Source organism: Mustela erminea, chromosome X (genome assembly GCF_009829155.1).
Source record: "Mustela erminea isolate mMusErm1 chromosome X, mMusErm1.Pri, whole genome shotgun sequence".
NCBI classification, from domain to species: domain Eukaryota; kingdom Metazoa; phylum Chordata; class Mammalia; order Carnivora; family Mustelidae; genus Mustela; species Mustela erminea.
Genome location: NC_045635.1, coordinates 125772552 through 125793906, shown reverse-complemented (window position 1 = coordinate 125793906; position 21355 = coordinate 125772552). Strand labels below are relative to the sequence as shown.

At 52.5% G+C, this 21355-nt stretch overlaps 1 protein-coding gene across 4 annotated transcripts in view; it reads right to left on the bottom strand.

Moving 5' to 3' along the window:
- Positions 1-2013: 2013 nt before the first annotated feature.
- The window catches only part of MAMLD1 (mastermind like domain containing 1), a 108392-nt gene continuing 89050 nt past the window's right edge, over positions 2014-21355 (bottom strand). For 3 of the 4 annotated variants that reach the window (XM_032329944.1, XM_032329945.1, XM_032329943.1), the window contains 2 exons: positions 5451-5535; positions 2014-4224 (listed from right to left, as the gene is read on the bottom strand). In XM_032329944.1, coding sequence (XP_032185835.1) covers positions 3158-4224; positions 5451-5535 — 1152 coding nt within the window. In that variant the 3' untranslated portion in view covers positions 2014-3157. Of the gene's footprint in view, positions 4225-5450; positions 5536-11417; positions 11662-21355 lie in introns of all 4 variants that reach the window. The other variant, XM_032329946.1, reaches the window with a different exon arrangement.

Here is a 21355-nt window from a genome sequence, read left to right as displayed (position 1 = left end):
CCGGTCGGGTGGGGGGAATTGCTCAGGGAGCCGTCAACACTGCTGTCCACACTGGCTCAGCCTCAAGGCCATGGCTGGCTGGCACTGGTCCAGTGGGCTGAGCTCAGCTTTGCTTTGGGGGCTCGGACAGTCAGCAGAGTGGAGACAGCTATGGCTCCCAGAGCCCTCTGGAAGGCTGAGGAGGCCTGAGTGGGAGGGCTGGGTTGGGGTGTCTACAGGGATTTGGCCCCTCACTGGCTGGCTGGGAGCAACAGTCACTGGGCAGGTGGGTCCCACACAGAATCAGGAAGGGCCCCTGGCCCCACCCCTGATGCCTCTGGGCCCGTCAGAGACAGGAGACAGGAGAGCTGGACCTGAGTGCCCCGGCATGACTCTGAGGTGAAGCTGGGGCTTGCCTGGAGCTGGGGCTTGCCTGGAGCCTGGCACCCCGGGGAACTTGAGATAACACTGGGAGCCCCAGCAAGGAAGGCTCCTGGGGAGGTGCTGCCTGTGAGGGCCTGGGGGAGTGGGTGCAAAGACTGTGACAGCGGGTGAGGCCCATAGCTCAGGAACACCTGTAGGACACATCGGTTATCCTGACCTGGGAAGAATGTTCTGCAAGCTGGAGGGGCCTGTATGGAGCAGGAGGCCAGGGGCGGGGCTTTTGGGGAACGCCTGTGTCCTCCACCCCGCTGGCCGGAAGGCTGTCCATCTTGCTCTTAGTCTCAGCCATTGAGAATGGTGGGTGAAGGCGTCGTCCTGGAGCATTTTAGGCTCCATTGGACAGGACAGGATGCCTCCGCGTCCATGCATCCCTGAGCCCCCAAAGTGTGCCATTGTGGTGGAACACTTTGTACATCCAGGATGAGGGTATCAGTTCTCCCAGGCAGTTGGGGGATACATGTGATGTATTCGGTTTGCACTACAAACGATGCCAACCAGTAATCCGCTCTGCTCTTCCAGAACACGGCAGGGAGGGGCTTCCCAAGTAGCTTCCCTGCTGCCTTCGGGGGTGGGGGGACGTGCGCTTTCATGGGAGAGGCAGGGGTCCCCGCCATCCTATTAGGGTCCCCCTCTGAATGAGACCCTACCATAAGCGAAATCCGTATTAAGCTCTGTGGAAGCCACTTTGTCGCTGTGAGGGGGTGACCCGAGTGTGGAATCACGGAAGTCCCTATGGATTTCGTGCAGTTTAAATCAGAAACAACCGACAGCCACCCCGCTTGCTACAAAGGTCTGCTGGGAGAAGAGCGGAGGGGACCGTAGGGGGCCGGACGAGCGGGGGCAGCAGGTGGGGAGTGAAGGGGCGGTGCAGCGACTCCAGGGGGCGGGGTTTGGGAGGGGGCGGGGCGGGACGGGGGCGGGACGGGAGCGGACGAGGGCGGGACGGGGGGGAGGGACGGGGGGCGGGCGAAGTGCCGCGGTAACTCCCCTTCCACTGCGGTCCGGGACCTGAAGAGGAGCTCTGCGGCCCTGGAGCCCCCGCCCCCGGAGCTCGTCTGGCTCCGCACTCAGGGGGCACTGGGTTGGGTTTAGCCCAGGCTTTGGGAGAGGAGGTGGAGGGGGCGCGGCAAGTCCCAGTCTCCCCGGCCTTGCGGAGAGGCATGACTTCCCTCTTCTGCGCAGCGGACGTGCCTCCTGTCTCAGCGCGCCCCCCGCCCCGTGCCCTATTTGGGTGTCCCTTGCATGGGAAGAAGACGGATCTTTAATTGGGTCTGTCACCCCCTCAGTGGAAAGAGTCTGGATTGGCGGTGCAAGTCACCCCCGCCCCCTGCCGCCGGTGCAGCTACTTCAGTGGCCTCTGTTTCCTTCCCTGTAAAATGAAGGCCTTGGGGTAAAAAAACAAACAAATAAACAAAAAAAACAAAAAACAAAAAATGAGGGGCTTCACAAACTTCTTACCCATCAGCCCTCACTGTGGCATCTTCCCGCTGCACAAGGCACCGAGTAGCCTCTCGAAAAGACCAAAGACACCAGTAGGCTTAGCGGACACAGGGACGTCGGATGATCCCTTGAACAATGAAAACATAGAGGCACTTTTCTCCTGGCTGTTTATTACAGTACAAAGAAAAAACGCACTGGCTGGAAACAGATGCCAGATTTCAAATGTAGAGGCGAAAGAGGAGGTGGCAATTAAAACGTGATTACACAAGTCTGGGCACTGAGGAAAAGTTTACAGGACAGTGGGTGTGGGTTTTCTATAACAGACACTTAAATATACATGACGATAATTGCAGATAAAAACCATCAAAGACAAACCCCAAGTCAACTATTAATGTTTACAGACTCCCCCCCACCCCACCCCCAACCACAGACCTTACATGAAAACAAACACTGAAAGGCTTTAAACCAGGAACATCTCACCTCCGCCCTGCAAGGTGCCACTGGGGAAGTGGGAGCCTGGGGGTTTCTCTGAATGATAGAGGGAGGACACCCTGGATGCTCAGCATGGACCGCATGGCCTGTGTTCAGCTCACAGGCCCTCTCTACACCCCTCCCAAATCTGAAGAACTCCAAGCCTCCTGGAAAATTTCCCCTGCGGGCCACCTGTAATATGCGCACCAGGCGGACACTAACAGGTTTGCAATAGATTTTAAGAATCACACAAGACGATAGCATTTTTACTGAAAATTGCAATAAATGGCCAAGGGGGTTCTATTCGGCCATAAATGGCCAAGGGGTTTCTATTCGGCCTTTGTCAGTTTGTACAATGCCTCTTGGTCACATCCACATATCTCACTGCATCAAAACCATAAGCGACTCAACCCCGTGGCTTCTAAGGGAAGCTTCACTGGGGCTTCACAAGGGAGCGCTGGAGCCCCGTACACAGCCTGCGTATTTGCAACAGTGTGTAATAAACACAAACAATGCATAATAAACACAACTCTACTGAAACAAAAGCCGTCGCTTTATTTACAAAGTCACAAAATGAAGTATAAATACTTCTGTCATTAACGTTTAGGAAAACCATTTACAAAATTTTCAAATATGTACAGGTAGCTTGAAAAATCACCAGCTTTCCGCTTTGTCACAGGTAGAGAGAGGGATGAGCAGAGGCGGGTGCCACTCACATCGTAGGGAGGAAGCAACTGCGTGGCTGGGGGGCAGGTGGTGAATTTGCTATGGCGTTGCACGCCATTGCCTAAAGTGGTGTGGGTGTGGGTGTTTCTATGAGCACTTAAAGCCCCCCTGCGCTCTGGGGGACAGCAGCGGTGGCAGCAGCGGCAGTGGCAGCGGCAGTGTGCTCTTCTAAAACGTCATCGATGAGCCTCAGGTTGCACACCCAGCCCTCCTCGGGGCTCCCTCTGGGGCCTTTCAGGAGAGCGTCAATGAAATCCACCTCACTGCAGTCAGGGGCTGAGAGCACACCGTTGAGCTGGGGCTGGGGCGGGGGCAGAAAGTCGTAAGGTGGCAGCTCAGGGGGGAAGCCCATTCTGCTGAATGGACCCAGGGACTGGCTGGTGGTGATGGCAGCAGCCACATAGCTTGGGGGCTCGATGCCCTCTATGGGACTCACCGGACCAAAGCCAGCCATGCCCTGCTGGAGGGACTTGGTGGCACTGGACACTAGCACGGGACCCTGCACCGGGCTCTGCCTGAGACTCTGGTTGCCCAGAAGGCCGAAGCTCACCTTCTGGCCAGGCCTGCCTCCTGGGGCCACTTGATTGGGGGGCACAACTGCTTGCTGTGATGGAAATGTCGGGGATCCCACCGGAGCTCTGGTGGGCGCCCTGGTGAAGATCGAGTTGCTCTCCAAGTGCGGCCGGATGCTAAGGTCTGTGTGGCTAAGGGGGGGCTCCCTGGAGACCGCTGTGGTCCCAGCTGCTGCCACTGCCACCCACGTGGCTTCTTTCAACACTGTAGGATTTCTTGGCACACAGGGCTGTCTGAGCTGGTGGGGACTTGGAAGCTGGCTGCCCAGGGATCTGGGACAGAATGCAGGCAGGGGCGCTTCTGAGGGGATGGCCTTGGCAATCTGCAGACGGGCACTGCCTGGGGGGTTCTGGCCCAAGTGTGAGGGTATGGGAAATGGAGGGTTAGGGTTGAAAATTCCTTGTTGATTGCCCGGAGTCGGAGTCGGCAAAGCCATGTCCATGCCCTTGCGGCTCTGGAGCCTGGTGGGTGGGATCATTGCTGGATTCGGATTGTTCTGAAGGAGCCTCGCTCTGGGTGGCATCACGGGCTGACTAGATGGGGATCTTGCCTTGGTCTGGCTACACTTGGAGGTGACTTGTTCTTGGACGGCTACCAAAAGAGAGAAGTGGGGGTCAGTGCCACAGTCATCCACGACCTGCGCTACAGCACCAATCTCTTGCCTTCCACCCTTGGCTCCCCAACTCCTCTCAACTCCCCTTTTTCCTCTACCCTCAGCCGACTGAGGTTCTTCTGTGAAGCCCTCCCCAAATCCCCGGTCTGTGCTCCCAGCTACCCCGAATACATGCACCAAGGGATGATCACATCGTATGAAAATGCCAGCTTATAGGGTCTACTTTTTCAGGTAGATTATAAGCTTCACAAGGCCAGGGTCTGGGTTTGCTTATATGTTCAGCACTCTGTACATAGGTGTGGCACCAGGCACGCCTTGACAGATATCCACCCCTTGTCGCTGGCCTTCCTGGAACTTGTCTGTCTTGTGACTGCTGCTGAAGCATGCCTGACATGTCCCTCCAGCCTGGGCAGCTGGGACATTCAGCTGGCATCAGGCCCCAAGGAATAGGGCTTCTTGCAGAGAACGCAGGTGGCACTGGGCTAAAATGAAAATGTCGACCACCTGCCAGAGGGCAAGCAGTCATCCTTCGCCCCAGGTTAGAGTCCTCTTGTCCTGGACCAAGGTCACTCCACTGGCTCATAGGGATTGTTTAACACACATGTCCCCAGCTAGTCTGGAAGTTCCACGAAGTGGGGACCACGCCCGACATCTTTTGTTAATCTCTGTATCCCCGGCCCATAAATGTGGATCACATTTGTAGTGGCCATGGTAGAGGGTGGGGACCCCTGCTCTCCGTGAAGGCTCTGGCAGCCCCTGCCACAGGCCCTTTGAGGAAGAGCATCCCCAGCCCCAGCTCCGCTTCCCACACCTCAGAGATGGCTCAGGAGTATTTAGAATGGGAGGTCACTCCAGCAGCGGCTGTGGGTGTGGGGGGACAGGATCAGAAAGCTGAAGGTGTGCCTTTCTCCTTTTGAGAATAACTGCTTTAAGGGGCCTGATTCAGTCTAATTAATCTCTTGAACTAAGCACTGATATTAGAGTCATTAAAACCTGGCTTTCAGTTGAGATCCTCCTGAAGATTTCAATGTGGGATCGATCCCGTCCTGTGTTGAACTAAGCTGCAGACCTCCCTTCTCTCTCTCAGAACTTTCAGAAACACTGACAGTGACTGCTTATGCTGGAGTGAATTCTCACCACCCTGTACCCCCTTCACACACACTCCCAGGCCTGCCCTTTGGGAACAATGACCTTAACTGCTTACCTTGAAATTGACTCATTTGTTGGGCAATATATGCACTCCGCTGTTCAGGGGTCATTGCCGTAAGACCTGATCTCTGCTTCTCTTGCTAAACAGAAGATGAGAAAGACGTGTTAGATAGTGTCTACCAAGAAAATTGGCCTTGGGATTGCTGTGTGGGGGCCCAGGACTTGGCTTTGGTGTAGCAGAAAGCATGAGTGAACACATCAACACACACTTGCATGCATGCCCCGCCCTCCCGAGCAAAATTCCACAGGTATAAACAAAAGTAGGATTCTGCACCTGGGTTAAGAAATCAACTGCGACAGCATAGGATGGGGCAGGAAACACAGAGCTTAACAGCAAGAGCACACAGAGAAAAGGTTCAGGCATTTTGGATGTCCTTCTGCTCAGGATGGGTCAGCAGTGAGATGTGGTCACCAAAAGAGCAAATGTAACATTAGGCTGCATTAATAGAAGCAGAGTATGTAGAAGGAGGGAGGTGACAGTCCTGCACTCCTCTGCCTTGGCCAGACCATGTCTACAGTGTGGACAAGGGTCTGGGTATGCCAGTCTCAGGGAGACCCAGATGGACCGGCTGTACTGCGAGGACACTAGTGATGGGGTAGGGCTCGGGCCCGGAACTGTGAGGACCATGAATGGCAGAGCAAGCCAGGGATGCTGTGGATGGGGCAGAGCTGACGCTGGGCTATGGCTATGTGGGTACCCAGCCTCTGCCAGGCTGTCACGGGGACAGGGCCCAGGCTCGCTCTGGGCGGTGCTGGCATGAACGGCAGGATGATCACACGGTCAGATAAATGCATTGTCTGCCACCCAGCGTCACCACTCACTGCCAGCTTCCCTTCATTCTCCTGCCTGGCTGGAGCATGCGCAACGGGGACAAGCTTCCTGTCTCCATCGCAGGGGCAGCTGGTGGGCCGGGGAAGGAGCCAAGCTTCAGGGCTGCAGCCCCAGCACTGGGTCTGGGAGTGGCTCAAGGATGTAGCCAGCGGAGAAACAGACAAGAGCCCCGCAGAGCAGCTTGTCCTGAGACCCTCAGCCCTTTGGTGTCAGGTTGCGAATGGGACCCAGGTCTGACTCCCAGTGCAGTGCTCACTCACTGCCATCTCTGTCCCCTTCTCAGGAAGCCTGCTTGATAGGGTGCTGACAACCAAGGCAGGCGGGTCAGGAAGGAGCCTCTCCCACCTTAGTCCACTTGTGGAGCTGCACCCCACCCCCACCCCCAGATGCCAGAGGACTTGACCTAGAACACAAGCTGCCTGGCAGGACCTGCTTTTCTGCCCTCACCGGACAGGCAGACAACAACAGAAGCCATTTCACTGTCCCTTCCTTAGCCTGCTTCCTGTCTGGGCCCTTGCTCCCCTCCACTGGGGCCACGCCTCGGGCGGCCCATGGAACTGCGCTCTTCCTGCTAGAGCCCGGATCGGGGGGAGCCCGGGGCCAGCCCACACGTGCTCACTGCGCTGAGCCACCAGCACTCGTTCTTTCACGTCCTCCTGAGGTCGGCCCTGCTATGTCATTCTGGGTAGGGACCTGGCCACCGAGGAGCGCGGGCATCACATGACGGCCCAAGGCAGGAAGTGGGGCATGGAAGCTCGGCTCTGCCTGCCCCTCTGGGGGCAGCCCTTGCCCTTCCGTTTCTCCCCTGGGCCCTATGCCAGCCTTTAGAGATCTGGGCAGAAGATCCACAGCCCCAGCTTACTGATGAGACATGTGAGGCCCTGAGAATTTAAATGACAGCCCAAAGTGACACATCTAGGAAGGGCAATGCCTCCTATATGAAGACCCAGGGCTCCGGCCTCTCTAGCCTCTTCAGCCCACTGCTTGTGGGGACCAGCTGCTTCTGGAGACCTGCTCCTGTGGCTGGGTGGGTCAACATCAACCCTAAATCCGTCTGCACCGCCTGCCCCATCAGTTTCCTCAAACAACGCAGTTGTATAAGAGTGGGGGTCGGGGGAGGAGGGGGGACAGGTAGAGGCTACCGAGCACAGCCAAGGAAAAAGCAGAGGAAAGACACTCCAAGGACACAGGAAATCAAAGAGAAGGCTGGGCTGGGGCAGGGGTCAAGGGTGGAGGGACTGGGTGGTGTTGGCCAGATGAAAGTCCAGTGTTCATCCAGGGAAGCACGGGATCCGGAGGTTCCCGAGTTTAAGGGGGGCTCTGGTCAGCCGGATGGCTACGCGAACTCCCAGGTTTAAACAGCACGTTGACACTTGGCCTACGGGGAGGGGCCTCCGGCATCCCGGGACGCTGGGACGCCACCATCGAGCAGGAGTCTCTTCGCTAGGCTGGGCGTCCGGAGGCCCCGCAGCCCCAACGCTCTGGGCCTGGTCCTGTTGGCCCTGGCAGAGGAGGCCTCCCCAGGAGGCTGCTTCCTTTGTTTGGCAGACGGAGGCCCCCATCCTTTGTTCTGAATCAATGTGCTCCAAAGATAAGCCCCGAGAAAACAGTTGTTGCCTTTTGACACTGACAATTAGAATCGCTGGGAAATGGAGAAAACAGGAAATGACAAATGTTTTCAGTGACCGGGAGGAAGTGATGGCTGAAAGTTGCTGCTTAGTGACCAACGCTTGGGAAGGATGGCTCAGGCAACCTGTGCTTTTCCTAAGCCTGGTGATGGAGCAGATCATCAAAGGACTCCTTCTTCTAGGGCGGCAGTTGTCACGGCGCTCGGTGCTGTTGTGCCGGGTGACACCAACGAGCAGGGTCCCGTGAGTACTGTGTGAGCCTGGGGGCGCTGGCCCAGGGCCGTCCGGAAGTCTCCCAGAGAACTAGGGCCCCAGTTTTCTTCTGTCACCCCTCCTCCCAGTCCTACTTGGCTGAGGTGCCACATTCACAGAGAGGTCTCAGGCAGGACAGCCACCCTGGAAGATCTGTGGCCGCCTTTCTAGAAGCTTCATGCTGATGCCCAGGAAGCTGCAGAGCCCTCACCCAACTCTGGGGGCTCACGGAAAGGCAAGTGCCTCATCTGTGCGTGCTAGGCCAGAGAGAGAGAGAGAGGCAGAAGGCCGGCCTGAACCCCACAACTGCCCGACTCAGCTGAGCCTCACTCAGCGGCCCCCACGAGCAGGCCCGGCCGGAAGCCGCGGCGGCTTCCTCCTTCAGCCGCCGCAGGTGACTGTCTCCTGCAAGCCCAGCACCTAATCAGGCGGAGGAGGTGGGGGAGAGGCAGAAGGACAGATGCCCAGCAGCACTCACACGCGGGAGCCTGCGAGGGGTTCCTGGATGTCGACCAGATTCAGACTGAAGTTTTTCCCCCGACCTCCAGGAGAGCATTCTGACTCAGAAGGGGATTCCCGAGGAGTAGCTCCTGGGGGAGGGCAGGGGATGTACAGCTCCTTGAAGTGGGAAGGCGTAGGGTCCGGGGGAGGAAGAAGGACAGTGGAAGGGAGGGAGGGAGAGGGGGGTCTTACCCAGTTACTGGGCCTCCTTTCCGAGCACACCTGGCCCCTGACAGCCCCCACAGGAGCCAGCCTGCCACACAGCAGAAGGCACTCAGCTACCTTCAAGTTCAAAGTTCAAGTTCAAAGCTCTCCTCTGTGTGTTGATTCATGTATTACTCCACTAGGAAAAGCACCTTCTTTTGTAGTTTCTGGAAGCCTGGTTTGGAGACAACTCACCCACCCTTCTGACTTATCCTTTGAAATGGTAGGGAAGACAGCATTCTCGTTGGAATTCTTGGGGCTCTCACACCCAGAAGGATGGGGACACCTGAGACCCATGGGCCCTGGCACCCCGGCAGCCCGTGGGTGCAGGGAATGCAGACACTTCCATTGGGAGCCCCGTGTCCTCCGCCAAGTGTCCTTGGGAAACCATAGGGGTTTCCTACAGTGAATGGACTGCTCAGGTTCCTTGTTTCCGGGGCCCTCCTGACTCTCAATGCCCATGACTTTCTCCAGAATGATGGGACTGAAGAGTGTGCCATCAAGCCACTTCTCTCTGTTGACAGCTGAGGCCAAGATCTGGCCCTCTTGCTTTGCCTCTGCTCACTGTCCTTCTGGGCTCAGATTGCCCCCAGCGAGATGCAGGCCTCAGTGGCTCTGGAGGTGGTCCCATAGCAGATGGGAAGATGGGGTTTACTTAGTGGCCAGAAGTCTCTCTGTCAATCAGTGGACACACATCTCTTGTGGGATAGCGCTGGGCTTCTCATTCTTCTGGAGCTTTTAATGGAGGGGGAAGCTGACAAGATACAAGTAACTTAATCGAAGAAGATCCCTGCAGATGCTGACACATTTTCTAAAGAAACCAATGACAGAGTGAAGGGATTGAGAGCGCGTGGGCATGGCCGAAACCCTGAGCGTGTTCTGCAGGGGTCCCTCTGGGCCCCTCCAGGACCCTGGCATAGGGGCCCTGGAGCCTCCCCCATGCAGAGGCCACTGCCCTTGGGTCTGGACCAGTGTGAGGCTGTCTCTAGGGGCTTCACAAAGTCAATGCCATCAGCAGCAAAGAGCAGAGAGCTGTAGGTCAGCTGTTTTACTCTCCAGTTTCTTTCTGCTTGATTTCCGACTGCGTGACCTCTATTCTGATTCCTTCCCTGTCTCGGGCGGATTGGGGCTGCCTGGTCCCGGAAGGGCTTGGTCTAAATGCTGGGAATGATCCCAGGGCAGAGGAAACAAATGTCTTTGCCGCTTGCCTTTCTTCTTCCCCTGCGGGGCCTGTGTCCTCCGTCTCACACTGAGCCTGGCCTTCCTGAGTCCCGGGCTGAGCTGGCAAAGACACCCCATCCCTTGAAGCCCCCGAGGAGCACTCAGCTTCCAAAGCTTCTGAGGAAAACCTGGCTGGCCAAGCATCTGCCTGGCCCTCCTCCGGTGCTGGGCCGAAGGCAGAGCCTTGGCAAGAGACACAATAAGGCAGGGGAATGACTAGGAATTTGAGGCAAGCTAGCTGGGATCCCCGTCCATGATGGCGCATGACGCTGGACTCGTGAGGAGAGGGAAAGGCAGGGAAAAGCAGGTTTGCTGATTCTGATTCCTGGGCAGTTTGGGGCTGGACTTTGAGCCGTGATTTCTCCGGGTCCAGCCGGACCTCGAACAGCTGAGGTGCCCTGTGACTCGGAGAGTACACAGAAAAGGGCCCAAGGAGAACAAGGCCGTACATACCCGAACAGGATTTCCATTAAAGGCCAGAATCCCGGAGGCCCTTTCAGCCTGATGGGCATCTTCTGATCACTGTCACTTAGCAAACGCTCATGTCTCCAGCTTTTTTCTGCAGACAGGGCAGGCGGCCTGGGCACACTGATATTTTACGCCATAGTTCACGTGATACTCTCTGCCAAGGCCCACTCTGGCTGGTGTCCCCCATCTCACCCCTGTGACCACTAATGTGACTCTTCAAGGCAAGTCAAGCCGTTCCTTCTAGACTCCAGGGGCTGATCCAAATTCACAGCCATCGTGGACAGGCTCGGCCTGGCTTCCTGCTGCCTGCTCTCCTCCAGCTGCCGGTCCTCTAGTAGGGTGGTCCGGCTTCCCACTTCTAGGGCACACGAGTCTTGGGTGGGGTCAGGGAACACCTTGGGGGTGCAGAGTCCACAGTGGAGCTGGCGGGAGAGACAGGCCCCGAACACCCACTGGGCACAGAGCAGGCAGGCACCGGGTGGGTGGGGGACCTCCAGGAGCCCAGCCCCTGTCCCCCTTCGGGCTCACAGTCTGGCCGCAGGGACAGACAGGCAGGGAACGACCCAGGGTGCTGGAAGTTTACTGCAGGGAGGGGCAATTGCACCCAGGGTAACCCCCACTCATTTCCCTGCAGCTGAGGCTCAGGGGCCTGGAGACCACTTGGGTGGTCTCTTTGCCAAAGACTGGCCGGGGCACAGTAGAGAAAGCACTAGAGATCCCTCCTAAGGGTATAGAGCCTTACGGGCTGTCACCTCCTCTGTTCCCCCAACAACACTGTGAGGCAGGCGGCAGGCTGAGCAGGGGACGGCGCCCCGGTTGACAGATGAGAAAGCGAGGCTCAGGGGAAGTGACTTACCTACAGCGTCGCAGCTAGGCAGTAGTGGAGCAGGCACCTGCCTCCAGGCCTTCGGATCCCAGCTGCCCCAGGGCGCTGCCTCTGAGGTGCTGTACGAGGAGGTGACTCGGGCCAGCTCATGAGCAAAGGAGCTGCTGGGCAGGAAGGACTCACTCCCCAGGGCCTGGCAGGACGGGGGCTGTCGCCCGAGGCTGACCTGGGGGTGCCTGGCTTCCCCAAGCTTGCAGGCTTTGTCTACATGAGTCTACAACAACCGATTGAACAGTCCATCAGCTGCTTGGCCACAAAATGCTTCTGACTGCCTGCCTAGCCGGGGCGTTTCTGGGGGGCTGTGCTTACACACACCCACTGGTCTGCGGCAACAAAACCAAACAGCTTTGCGGTCTTAATTGCCTTGGGTCACAAACTCCTTTGAGAATCCCTTAAAGGCTACGGTCTCTCTCCACAGAAAAAGCACTCCCAGTGGTGTTTCCCCACTCCCGGCCCACAGACATTTTACGGATAATTTCAGGGGTTTTCTGGACACTTCCTGCCCATCCATGGATCTCAGTTAGGGATCCTTTGCCTTGATCAGTCATTGTTTTGTTGGAAAGATAGCTGGTTCATCGGCAATGACTTCGACCAACCCCGGTCCCTCCCACCCCCTTACCCGCCCCCGCCCCCCAACAGAGCACACAGTTCTAAGCCGGTTTGCAGGTTTGTGTGTGTAGAAATGCTGGGGAATCTGCAAAACCAAATGGTGAGTGCAAAACCAAACAGTCAAGTGTGAATCCCACCACAGCCGAGTCCTGAACTCGTAGCCCTCCCTGCACTTCAACTTACCAGGGCCCCAAGGCTTTGGGATTGGGTGTGTGTGGGACCTTTCCTCGCCATCGTGTTCTAGAGGACAGAGATTTTGCCAGAATGGAACCCATGACCCAATTCTTTCAGCCAAAGGCAATTTAAAAACCTTGCACTTGATAACTGTGTCAGAGAAAATTTCAAGGACCAGAGGGAGGCCTGACTCCATGGACTCTCCCTTCTGCAAGATACTGCCTCCTTCCTCTCATGCTGGACCGCCGGGGCCGCGAGCCCTCACCCGCGTCTCCCAGCATCACAGGAGAAAGGGAAATCTTTATCCCCCAAACCAAGTTAAACGGTTGGAAGCAATCCAATTCACTGTAATAAACACTTACTAAGCACTTCCCGCGCACAAGTCCTTGCAATGGATGAACATCCTTGCAATGGATGTCCCGTTCAAAGTAACAATAAAAAACCACTGCCACTGAATTTATCGAGCATTTGCTCGGCACCAGGCACTGACCCAAGTGCTTTCGACATTTGGTCTCACTCAGTCCTTTAAGTATCTATGAGGCAGGACCTGTTATTGTCTGTATTTTATAGATGAAGACACTGAGGCCCAGAGAGGTTAACTAAGTTGCCCAAGGTCACACAGCTCATTGGTAGCAGAGCAGGATGCAAATTCAGGTTTGCCTGGTTCCCAACCCCACAGGTGGTTAGCTACCGTGTGTGTGTGTGTGTGTGTGCGTGTGTGCACGTGTGCGATATCAGTCTTTAGCTTACCATGTTGCAAAATGAGTTTTGAAATGTAGAAACTATCAAAACACACCATTTAGAAAAGTTCAGGCAAAGTGTGGCGAGGGGGTTCCAGATTCTTAAGAAGAAATTATAAATACTTAAAGAGGGGATTGGGAAGACAATCTGACCACTGGAGAGTTTCGGAGAGTCCCCCAGATACGAAACCAAAAAACAACACAAAATGTTCTTCGCAAGTCAACTCAGCGCACTTGGGAAAGAAAACTTCCTCACCATTCTCGCAGTATTCGGACTGTGTGTATGGACTGTGCAGAGCCATCCAGAACTTTCCACAATTGACCATTCTTTTTGCCTGCATACCTAACTCCTTGATCATTTTATTGTCTTAAAGATTTTATTCATTTATTTATTTGAGAAAGAGACAGAATGAGAGAGAGAGGATGAGAGGGCAGAGGTCAGAGGGAGATGCAGGGAGCCCGATGTGGGACCTAATCCCAGGACCGCAGGATCACGGCCTGAGCCAAAGTTCGTTGCTTAATCAACTGAGCCACCCAGACCGCCCCTCCTTGATCATTTTAAACACAATTTTATAGCCGCATCAGAGTTTTTACAATCTCCAAATTCAAATATTACTAGAGTTCTGGTTGCCTTCCCACTCTGGTGCCACAGCTTCAAAGCGTTGAATAGGGCTTATTTGGCAGAAACTGAAGTAATTTAAGCTTTTGCTCCAGAATCCCTGGTAGCTTCACGTGGCTTGGAGGGTATGAGTGATGGGTCAAGAACCAGGACCCCCCATCAGCGTTAACATACGCTTGTAGGGCCTCAGTAGCTCAGCACTCAGAACAACCTCCGGACAACACTTGGACATTATCAGCGGTGGAATAAGCCCCAGCTCTGTGGGCGATACTGTCTGGGCAGCGACTAGGGGTGGGCCTGGACCCACTGTTCTATGGGAGCAGAATGGGAGCAGCACTTGGCGGACCAATGCAATCCCAGTTGAAAAGCGAAATAAATAAAATAGATGAGATTCAATCTTGACTCTAACTGACTAGGCGCTTTAAAACTGATGCTCATGTATCTTCTCTGTTTTATTTAACTTGGGGGGAAAAAGCCCTGCTTACCACACACCCTATAAATGTGAAGCTCAACTTTCAAAAACAAAGGCTGCTAGGGACATTTCAACTCCTTGAGGTTTCCAAACGTAAGGTAAATCCATCTCTTTGGAACCACTGAAAATCTCAGAAAAGCAAGTCAATTAATAATTATTGTTGGGCATGATCTAGCTCTTAGACTGGCTGGTTCTCCATGAGTCTAAATTTCACATTAGTAGACCATGGGATGGACAGTGTGTGATACTCGTAGCACCTAATTTCAGAGAACTCACACCCACTCAGTTCCCTGGATCGTGGGCTTTCCATGATTGCCAGGGAGCTTGTTGGACTGAGGTTGGGTCCCTTCCCCCTAAAAAATCCTCCAGTGGCTTGCAGCTGTCTAGGGACAGAAGCACATCCTGCTAAATTCTGCTCTTTGGGCTGTCCATGAGCTTGGCCTCCCGTCCTCTCAGCAGCCCTAAGAGCGGAATTTCATGTTCCATACTGTCATTACTCTGCCCTCCAGTCATGCCTGTGTCAGCCCATCGAAGGCTGCCATGCGTGTTCAGCCCTCTGAGCTGGTGCCCCTCGATTCGCCCAGCCTGGAACGCCCTTTCTCCCCACTTTCACTCTGGGACTCCTGCATGTCCTTTGAGATCCAGCCCCTCTACCCTGGGAATTCTGCCTCTCCTTCGGTCCAGCTCCCATGGCTGAACACCTGGGGCCAACGGAACATTCGTGCTGGGCCGGGTGTTCATCATCTCTCAATCCCTCTGGCGCCCAGACAGTGCCTGGCACAGGCAAGGGACTCAGCAGATACTCAGAAAATTCAACTGACCTTACTCTTCTAGGAGCTTGGCGTGATGCGCTGGGCACTTGAGAGATGGTATCTAGTGAAGACCGTGCTGGCCTCTATCCCAGCTGAACGTTAATGATAAATGGAGCCTCACCCCTGATTTAAGCACATCTATTCATCCCTTTCAACACTGTTGCATTAATAAAACCCATCGGTAGAACAGAGCGGGATCATATCCACACTGTACAAATAACATTAACTAACAAAGAAGCAGAGGTAGGAGGTGGGGTACAGACCTGGGTCTGATTTACAGAGTGGCTAAGACCCAAGCAACTCCTGGGTTTGGAAGCCCAGAGGCTCCTTGTCCGCACCAGAAGAGGAGCAGTCCAAGGTGTCCTCCTTCCTCTACACTGGGGCATGAAGCAAAGGTCATGACATCCAGCTGCTTGGCAAGAAGTGGATGGCTGTCTAACTCTATAAATTATTGACTAGATCAGATATCAGTCCAGTCTTCTCCACCATGGAGACTTGGAAGCAGGTAAATGTGTATTCACAAGGTTAGGGGTGTTTACTATAATTCCACCGGCTTCTGGGAGTTTGCAGATTTCTAGGCTGAATCATCCAGGAGTTCAGGAATCTTGAGCTCTTTCCTTTCTTCTCTCTGGCCTTTATTAACCGTGTAACAGAGGTGAGCAGAGAAATCCCAAGAGAAGGAACTGGAGAGGGGAAATATGCCAGAGACTCTCAGAGCCCACAGACCTTCAGGGACTCTGCCGACTTCAGAAGTCAGCTCCGGTCCTTCAAGTCACAGGTGAGATGAAGGTACACGGGTACTAAATATTATACAGAGAGCCCAAAGAGGTCAAGGCAGAGCTGTAGAAGAAGCTGGCTCTTTGGGAAAACTGGTGAATGTCCCTACATATCAAACAGAAATGACAGGAGACCACTTGGTAAATTTGAAGTAATGCATTGGGAAAACAGGAAAAATGTCATGTGAGTTAGACTTTTTGGCTTTTTGCTTGGCATTTCCCTACTGGGCCAAGTGCAAAAGGGATTTCAATATATCACAACCATGTGTCTATTAATAATAATACAAGAAAGCCATACAGCTCAAGTCTCAGATTTTCTAAGGAGTAAAATCCCGGAAGCTCTATAAGTAGCATTGTCTACCGGAATGTTCTGAGATGATGTTGAATCATCCTCCCTGAAAGAAAAGAATGCTCTCTATACCTGAGCTGTTCAGCATCATAGCCATTGGCCACATGTGGCAACTGAGAACTTGAATTCTTAATTTTATTTACTTTTAATTGATTTAAATAACCACATGGGGTTGCTGGCTAAGTACTGGAGAACACAGCTCTTTGGCATAGGGGCTCTGGAGAAAGAAGGTCTGGGCTGGAATCATGGACTTGCCACTTCTTAGCTATGTCACTTTGAGGAAGTTACTGACTCCTCTGTGCCTCAACTTCCTCATCTATAAAAGAGAGGTCATAGTTGTACATTATGCATAGTGTGGTAGGGGTTATGAAGATTACTTGAGTGAACACAAATTTACAAGCGCCTGTTACATGCACTCTCTGAAGATGAGCTACTGGTAGTCTTCATTACCAATAATGCCTCTGCCTTGTATTGAGCAACTGCCCAAGGTCATTCATTAGTAAATGCCAGAGTCTGGACTGAAACCCAGATATTATCTGACTTCAAAGCCCATGCCCTGAGTTTTGCATGATCAAATTGCCCAACTGAAGCCACTGCCATTATGATAAGCAGACCTGCAGGGAGAAGATTCTGGAAGGCCACTAGGGTTCCACAGCTGTGGAATGGCTGCTGGGTTGGCTACGGTGTGACCTACGTATCCTTCTTGCAACAGCTGTATCCTAAAATTAGGAGAACTCGAAGTTGGGGTATTTCTGTTAAGACCACGAGGTGCGGGGGCTGAGAGCGAACTAAGGCTCACTGAAGAGATTCTGCCAAGAACTCTAAGGTAGCACCAATCCCACCCGCTGGGTGGGGCTTTCCCTTAAATTTGCATTTTGTTCAAGTGTCCTTGAAGCAGAGTATTCCCTATGCAAGAGCTGGAAGAGTTTGAGCTTTTTTGGATTTTTTTCCCTTTATGAATGTATAGAATTTAACTTGAATTTTTCAAAGTTTAAATATCCGGGGCTGACTAATATTGATGGGTTAAACCCATTAATTCACTTGGTCAAATCAAGATCTCAGACTTGGAATTTAATCACAGGATTAAGTTCAACTGGTAAACTGCTACTTTGCTGAGAGAGCACAAAAAGGCAAATCAATAATGTATACATCAGTTAAGGAATGAAGGAAAAAATTGTATGCAGCATGAATCCCAATGAGGAGGCAGGTGGCCTGCGAACCACACAAGCTAGAGACTGGTGTGCTCCTCGGGGTCTCCCATAGAGCCAGGAGCAGGGCACGTCTGCAGTCCACTGCTGATATTTTGGCTGGCCATTTTATCTGGGGCCCTTTTGTAGTGTGGCCAGAGCTGCTGGGTAATTAGCTAGGAAAACTGGGGTTGGTCAGGGCAGGTGGGCCCTGGAAAACATCCCAGGAGCAAGGTGAGGTCACAAGCATTGCTGTGGAGAACCTCAAGGGCTGGGTAAAGGGGTAGGGCATCAAGGCTTTCTGGAATCCAGAGCTTCAGCAGCCAGGAGAGGCCTGTGGCTCAAGTTGCTCTGACAGATTCTGGAAGGTTTCTAGGGTCTCAGGATGATGACAGTGATGTTAAGACTTACCATGTGCTGACCATGTACAATGTGCCAGGCACTGAATTAAATGTAATCCTCTTGAATTCGCAAGACAATCCTGAAAGATGGGTACCATTACTATGCCTTATTTTATAGGGAGGAAAATAAGGTTCACAGAAATGAAGTAACTTGCTCCAAGTCCACAGTTAAGTAAGGGGCAGAGCTGGAAGCCAAACCTGGGTCTGACCTACCTCCAAATCCAGGCTTTTAATTACAAACACTAACCATGCAATGTCCAAAGCCTAACCCTCATGCTCATGAGTCCCCACATTCTTTCCCCTCCAGGGTCTCCCTGCTGGGTTCAGTGAGCACTGCTGATAGGCCCCAGGGTGCCAAAGGAGCCATCCAACTAACCATCACATTTGGGCAACCGAGGAAGGGAGCGGCAGGATTTCCTCTGGAGGCTTCCGGATTTAGACAACCAATTTAATGCAAGCATCCAACTTCACTCCCTCCCAGAGCCCCACTAAAAATGTGGTAAGGGTTTTGTTTTGTTTTTAAAGACACAATCTCACAAAGAGAAGGAGAACAGGAGAGAAGACAACCGCACCACATTTCCCAAGTTAAAGAATAGCTAGAAACAAGGTTAACTGACGATGCAGCCCCAGGAAACTGAATCACAAGACATCAGAGGGGAAGGTGGAAACACAGCTTGGTGGGGATGGCCAAATCTCCACTGGGTTCAGCCCCAGGTCGTCTCTGGAAGGGAAACTCAGTGGTTGGAGGGGCCAAAGCAAAGGGATAGAGCCTGGATCCCCGCCCCCCTCCTCGTCCGGGAGTAGCTGCTGAATTCCTGCTCTGCTTTCTAGATCCTGCTCCCTGGATCAGCTGAGGACACCCACTTCACCCCAAAAAGGTGTCCTGTGTTGACCTATGCCTGGAGGCTGGAGGACTTGGAGGCAGGCTGTGGCAAGCTTGAAATCTATATCTCTTCCGGGTGTCTAGTACCATGCCCATGACTCTGTCAGGCAACCCGATGGTGGCGGGCTCTATACATGCCCCAGTCCATTGTGCCTTGGGCCACTGACTTCCCTAAAAGGGGAGCTGGGGGCAGACAGTGACCAACACTACTCAGCTTCCCTTCTGGAAGCCTTCAGCACAAGCTTAATGCATAAGCAACAAAGAGCCCCAGTACCACTATTAGCTTGTGCTCACTGCTCAGTTCTTCAACATGAAATGACTGCTTGTTTAAGATTTCATTCATAAGTGATGAAACTATCTAGAAATGCAAGAGAATGATGACGTCGGAATCAAGAGAGTGGTTGCCTCTACAGAGTGGAGAGGCTGGGATCACAAGAGGCACAAGGGGATCAACTTGGGGAGGGTTAGGGTTAGGTTAGGGCAACATTCTATCTCTCAACCTAATTGGTGGTGACACAGGGTTTCACTTTATACTTCTTTAAACTGGACGTAGAGACCTTGTGCACTTTTCTGTGTCTACGCTATCTTTCACAATAAAAGATAAAGCTATATACAAAGCTGGTGAAATAATGTGAAAGACATAGTTCTGCATAGAAAACATAACGAGGGGCACCTGGAGACCTTAGTCAGTTAAGCATCTGATTTTTGATTTTGGCTCAGGTCATGATCTCATGGTTCTGAGATCACTTGGGGCTCTGTGCTGGTTGTGAAACCTGCTTGAGATTCTCCCTCTCCCTCTCCTTCAGCCCGCCCCCTGCTCATGCGCTCAGTCATTCAAATAAAGAAATACATCTTTTTAAAAAAGAAAAAGTAATGAAATGCTATATCACAACATATTAACAGTGTTTATTCCTGGCTTATTTATATATCATATATTTATATATTTTAGTACCTCATGGAGTTTGTGTTTTCTCTGTACTTGCCTGTACTTTCTAAGTTTACTCCAAAGATTACTCTTGTAATCAAGAGACTGGAAAATGACAAGGTCCCCACCGAAAATTGAAATTAGTGAGGATCAATGCAAAACAGATGGGAGGAGCCCTCTGTGGAAATCTATGCAGACAATAACTATCTAAAGAGATTGGTGACTGCCTGATCTACCTAAGAAGAGCTGGAAGCTCACCAAGAGGCCTAGGATGCCTTCCTAGAGTTGGCTCTTGAAGTCAGGAGAGTCGTTATCTCTGGGGAGTGGGATGGAGACACAGATGGCTACTAAGATATTTTCAATGTTCCATTTCTTAACCTGGTTGGTGGGTACATGGCTATTGGTCTTACTATCATATGCCTTATATGCTCTTCTGTACATAACATACAGATTCAAGAAAATCAGGATTAGAAAAAAAAGACAGGAACCATGTAAATAGAAAACACAGTGCTATGTCAAAGGAACAACTCAAATTCATAAAAAATCATCAGTTTACAGGTTAGGAGAAAGTCGCTTTGGAATTTCAACCCTATTTTCTTTTTCATGGCCAATCCCAGCTGTCTGGAGATGCCCCAGTCCGACAAGTTTAGGGTGGGATCAAGGTTGGGAGGACCTAGCACCGCACACTCTTCATGAGATTGAGGGTTGGTCTGGTGTCAGTTCTCTGATCCCTGGTGAGGATGCCAGTACTTCCGGAGCTCAGGATTCCCCAGATTTTGTCCACATGGATGTGCCAATATGTATTCTAACTACAAATGGGCCCATGCTCTCTGACTATGCCTCTTTCTCATAAGTGACTGGCCGGTCTCCTTCCTTTCCAACCTTTATGGCTGTGGGACATCATTCTTTACTTTCTTTTTACTGGAACCCTCATCTTCTGTCTTCTTCTGACCCACTCTGTCTCCCTGGGGCTGACTCCTCGCTCTCTCACCCTAGAACTTTTGTAACTTGAAGGGAAATGAGAGGTCAACCAATGCGAGGCACCATTTTCTGTAGACGGAGAGGTCCATGGTTTGCTCAAGACTGACAAGCAATGGATAAAACTTGTTCTGGAAAAACCACCTTGGTGATCATGGTATCCCTCCTTCCAGGTAGATATAGTGGTTGCCAAGGGCTGCAGGCAGTGTGTCACAGAGAGTTATTGTTTAATGGGGACAGCATTTCAGTCTTGCAAAATAAAAAGAGTTCTGGATGTGGATCGTGGAGATGGTCGCACAACAAAGGGAAGGTACTTAATATCACTGAGCTGTACATTAAAAGATTACCATTTTTATGTCATGTGTATTTGAGCACAATTTAAAAAAAATCAGAGGAAAGAAGGTGGTCAAGCAAGCTAAAGATGGAGAGTCGGAGAGTCTGAGAGACACAGAGAGCACCTAGTTCCACTGATTTGCAGGGACTCGGTCTTTGGGAGTGGCATCCGGCAATGCCACCTTCTGAGAAATACTGGTTGCTACCAATTCCCTACTTGGTAGGTAGAAACTCTGGGGCTCATGGTAGTGAAGAACGTGGCCCCAAGTCAGAGAAGACTAGAACTCAGCACAACTGATTCCCAGTCCAGGGTGCCTCCTTGCAAGCCCGCTATCCAAAGGAAGCCACCGTCCCTGGTCTAAATGCTAGGACAGGAGGAAAGAAGAGTGGCGGGTAGCGTGTGCAGTGTTGGTGTGTGGCCGGGTGGAAACATATCTGTATGCAAGGCAGATGGCATGAGGAAGAGAAAAGAGTAGACCATACAAAGTTAACTGCTTTCAACCTCTCTGTGATTCTCAGAGAGAGCCAGGAGAAAGGGCAGCCCATGTTTCTGAGTTAAACAGGCAGAGTGGTTCTGTGAAAGTCTGGGAATGGCCTGAAGCCTCAGGGCCTGGATTGGGGTGAGGGGTGGTGTGGGGCACTCTCCAAAT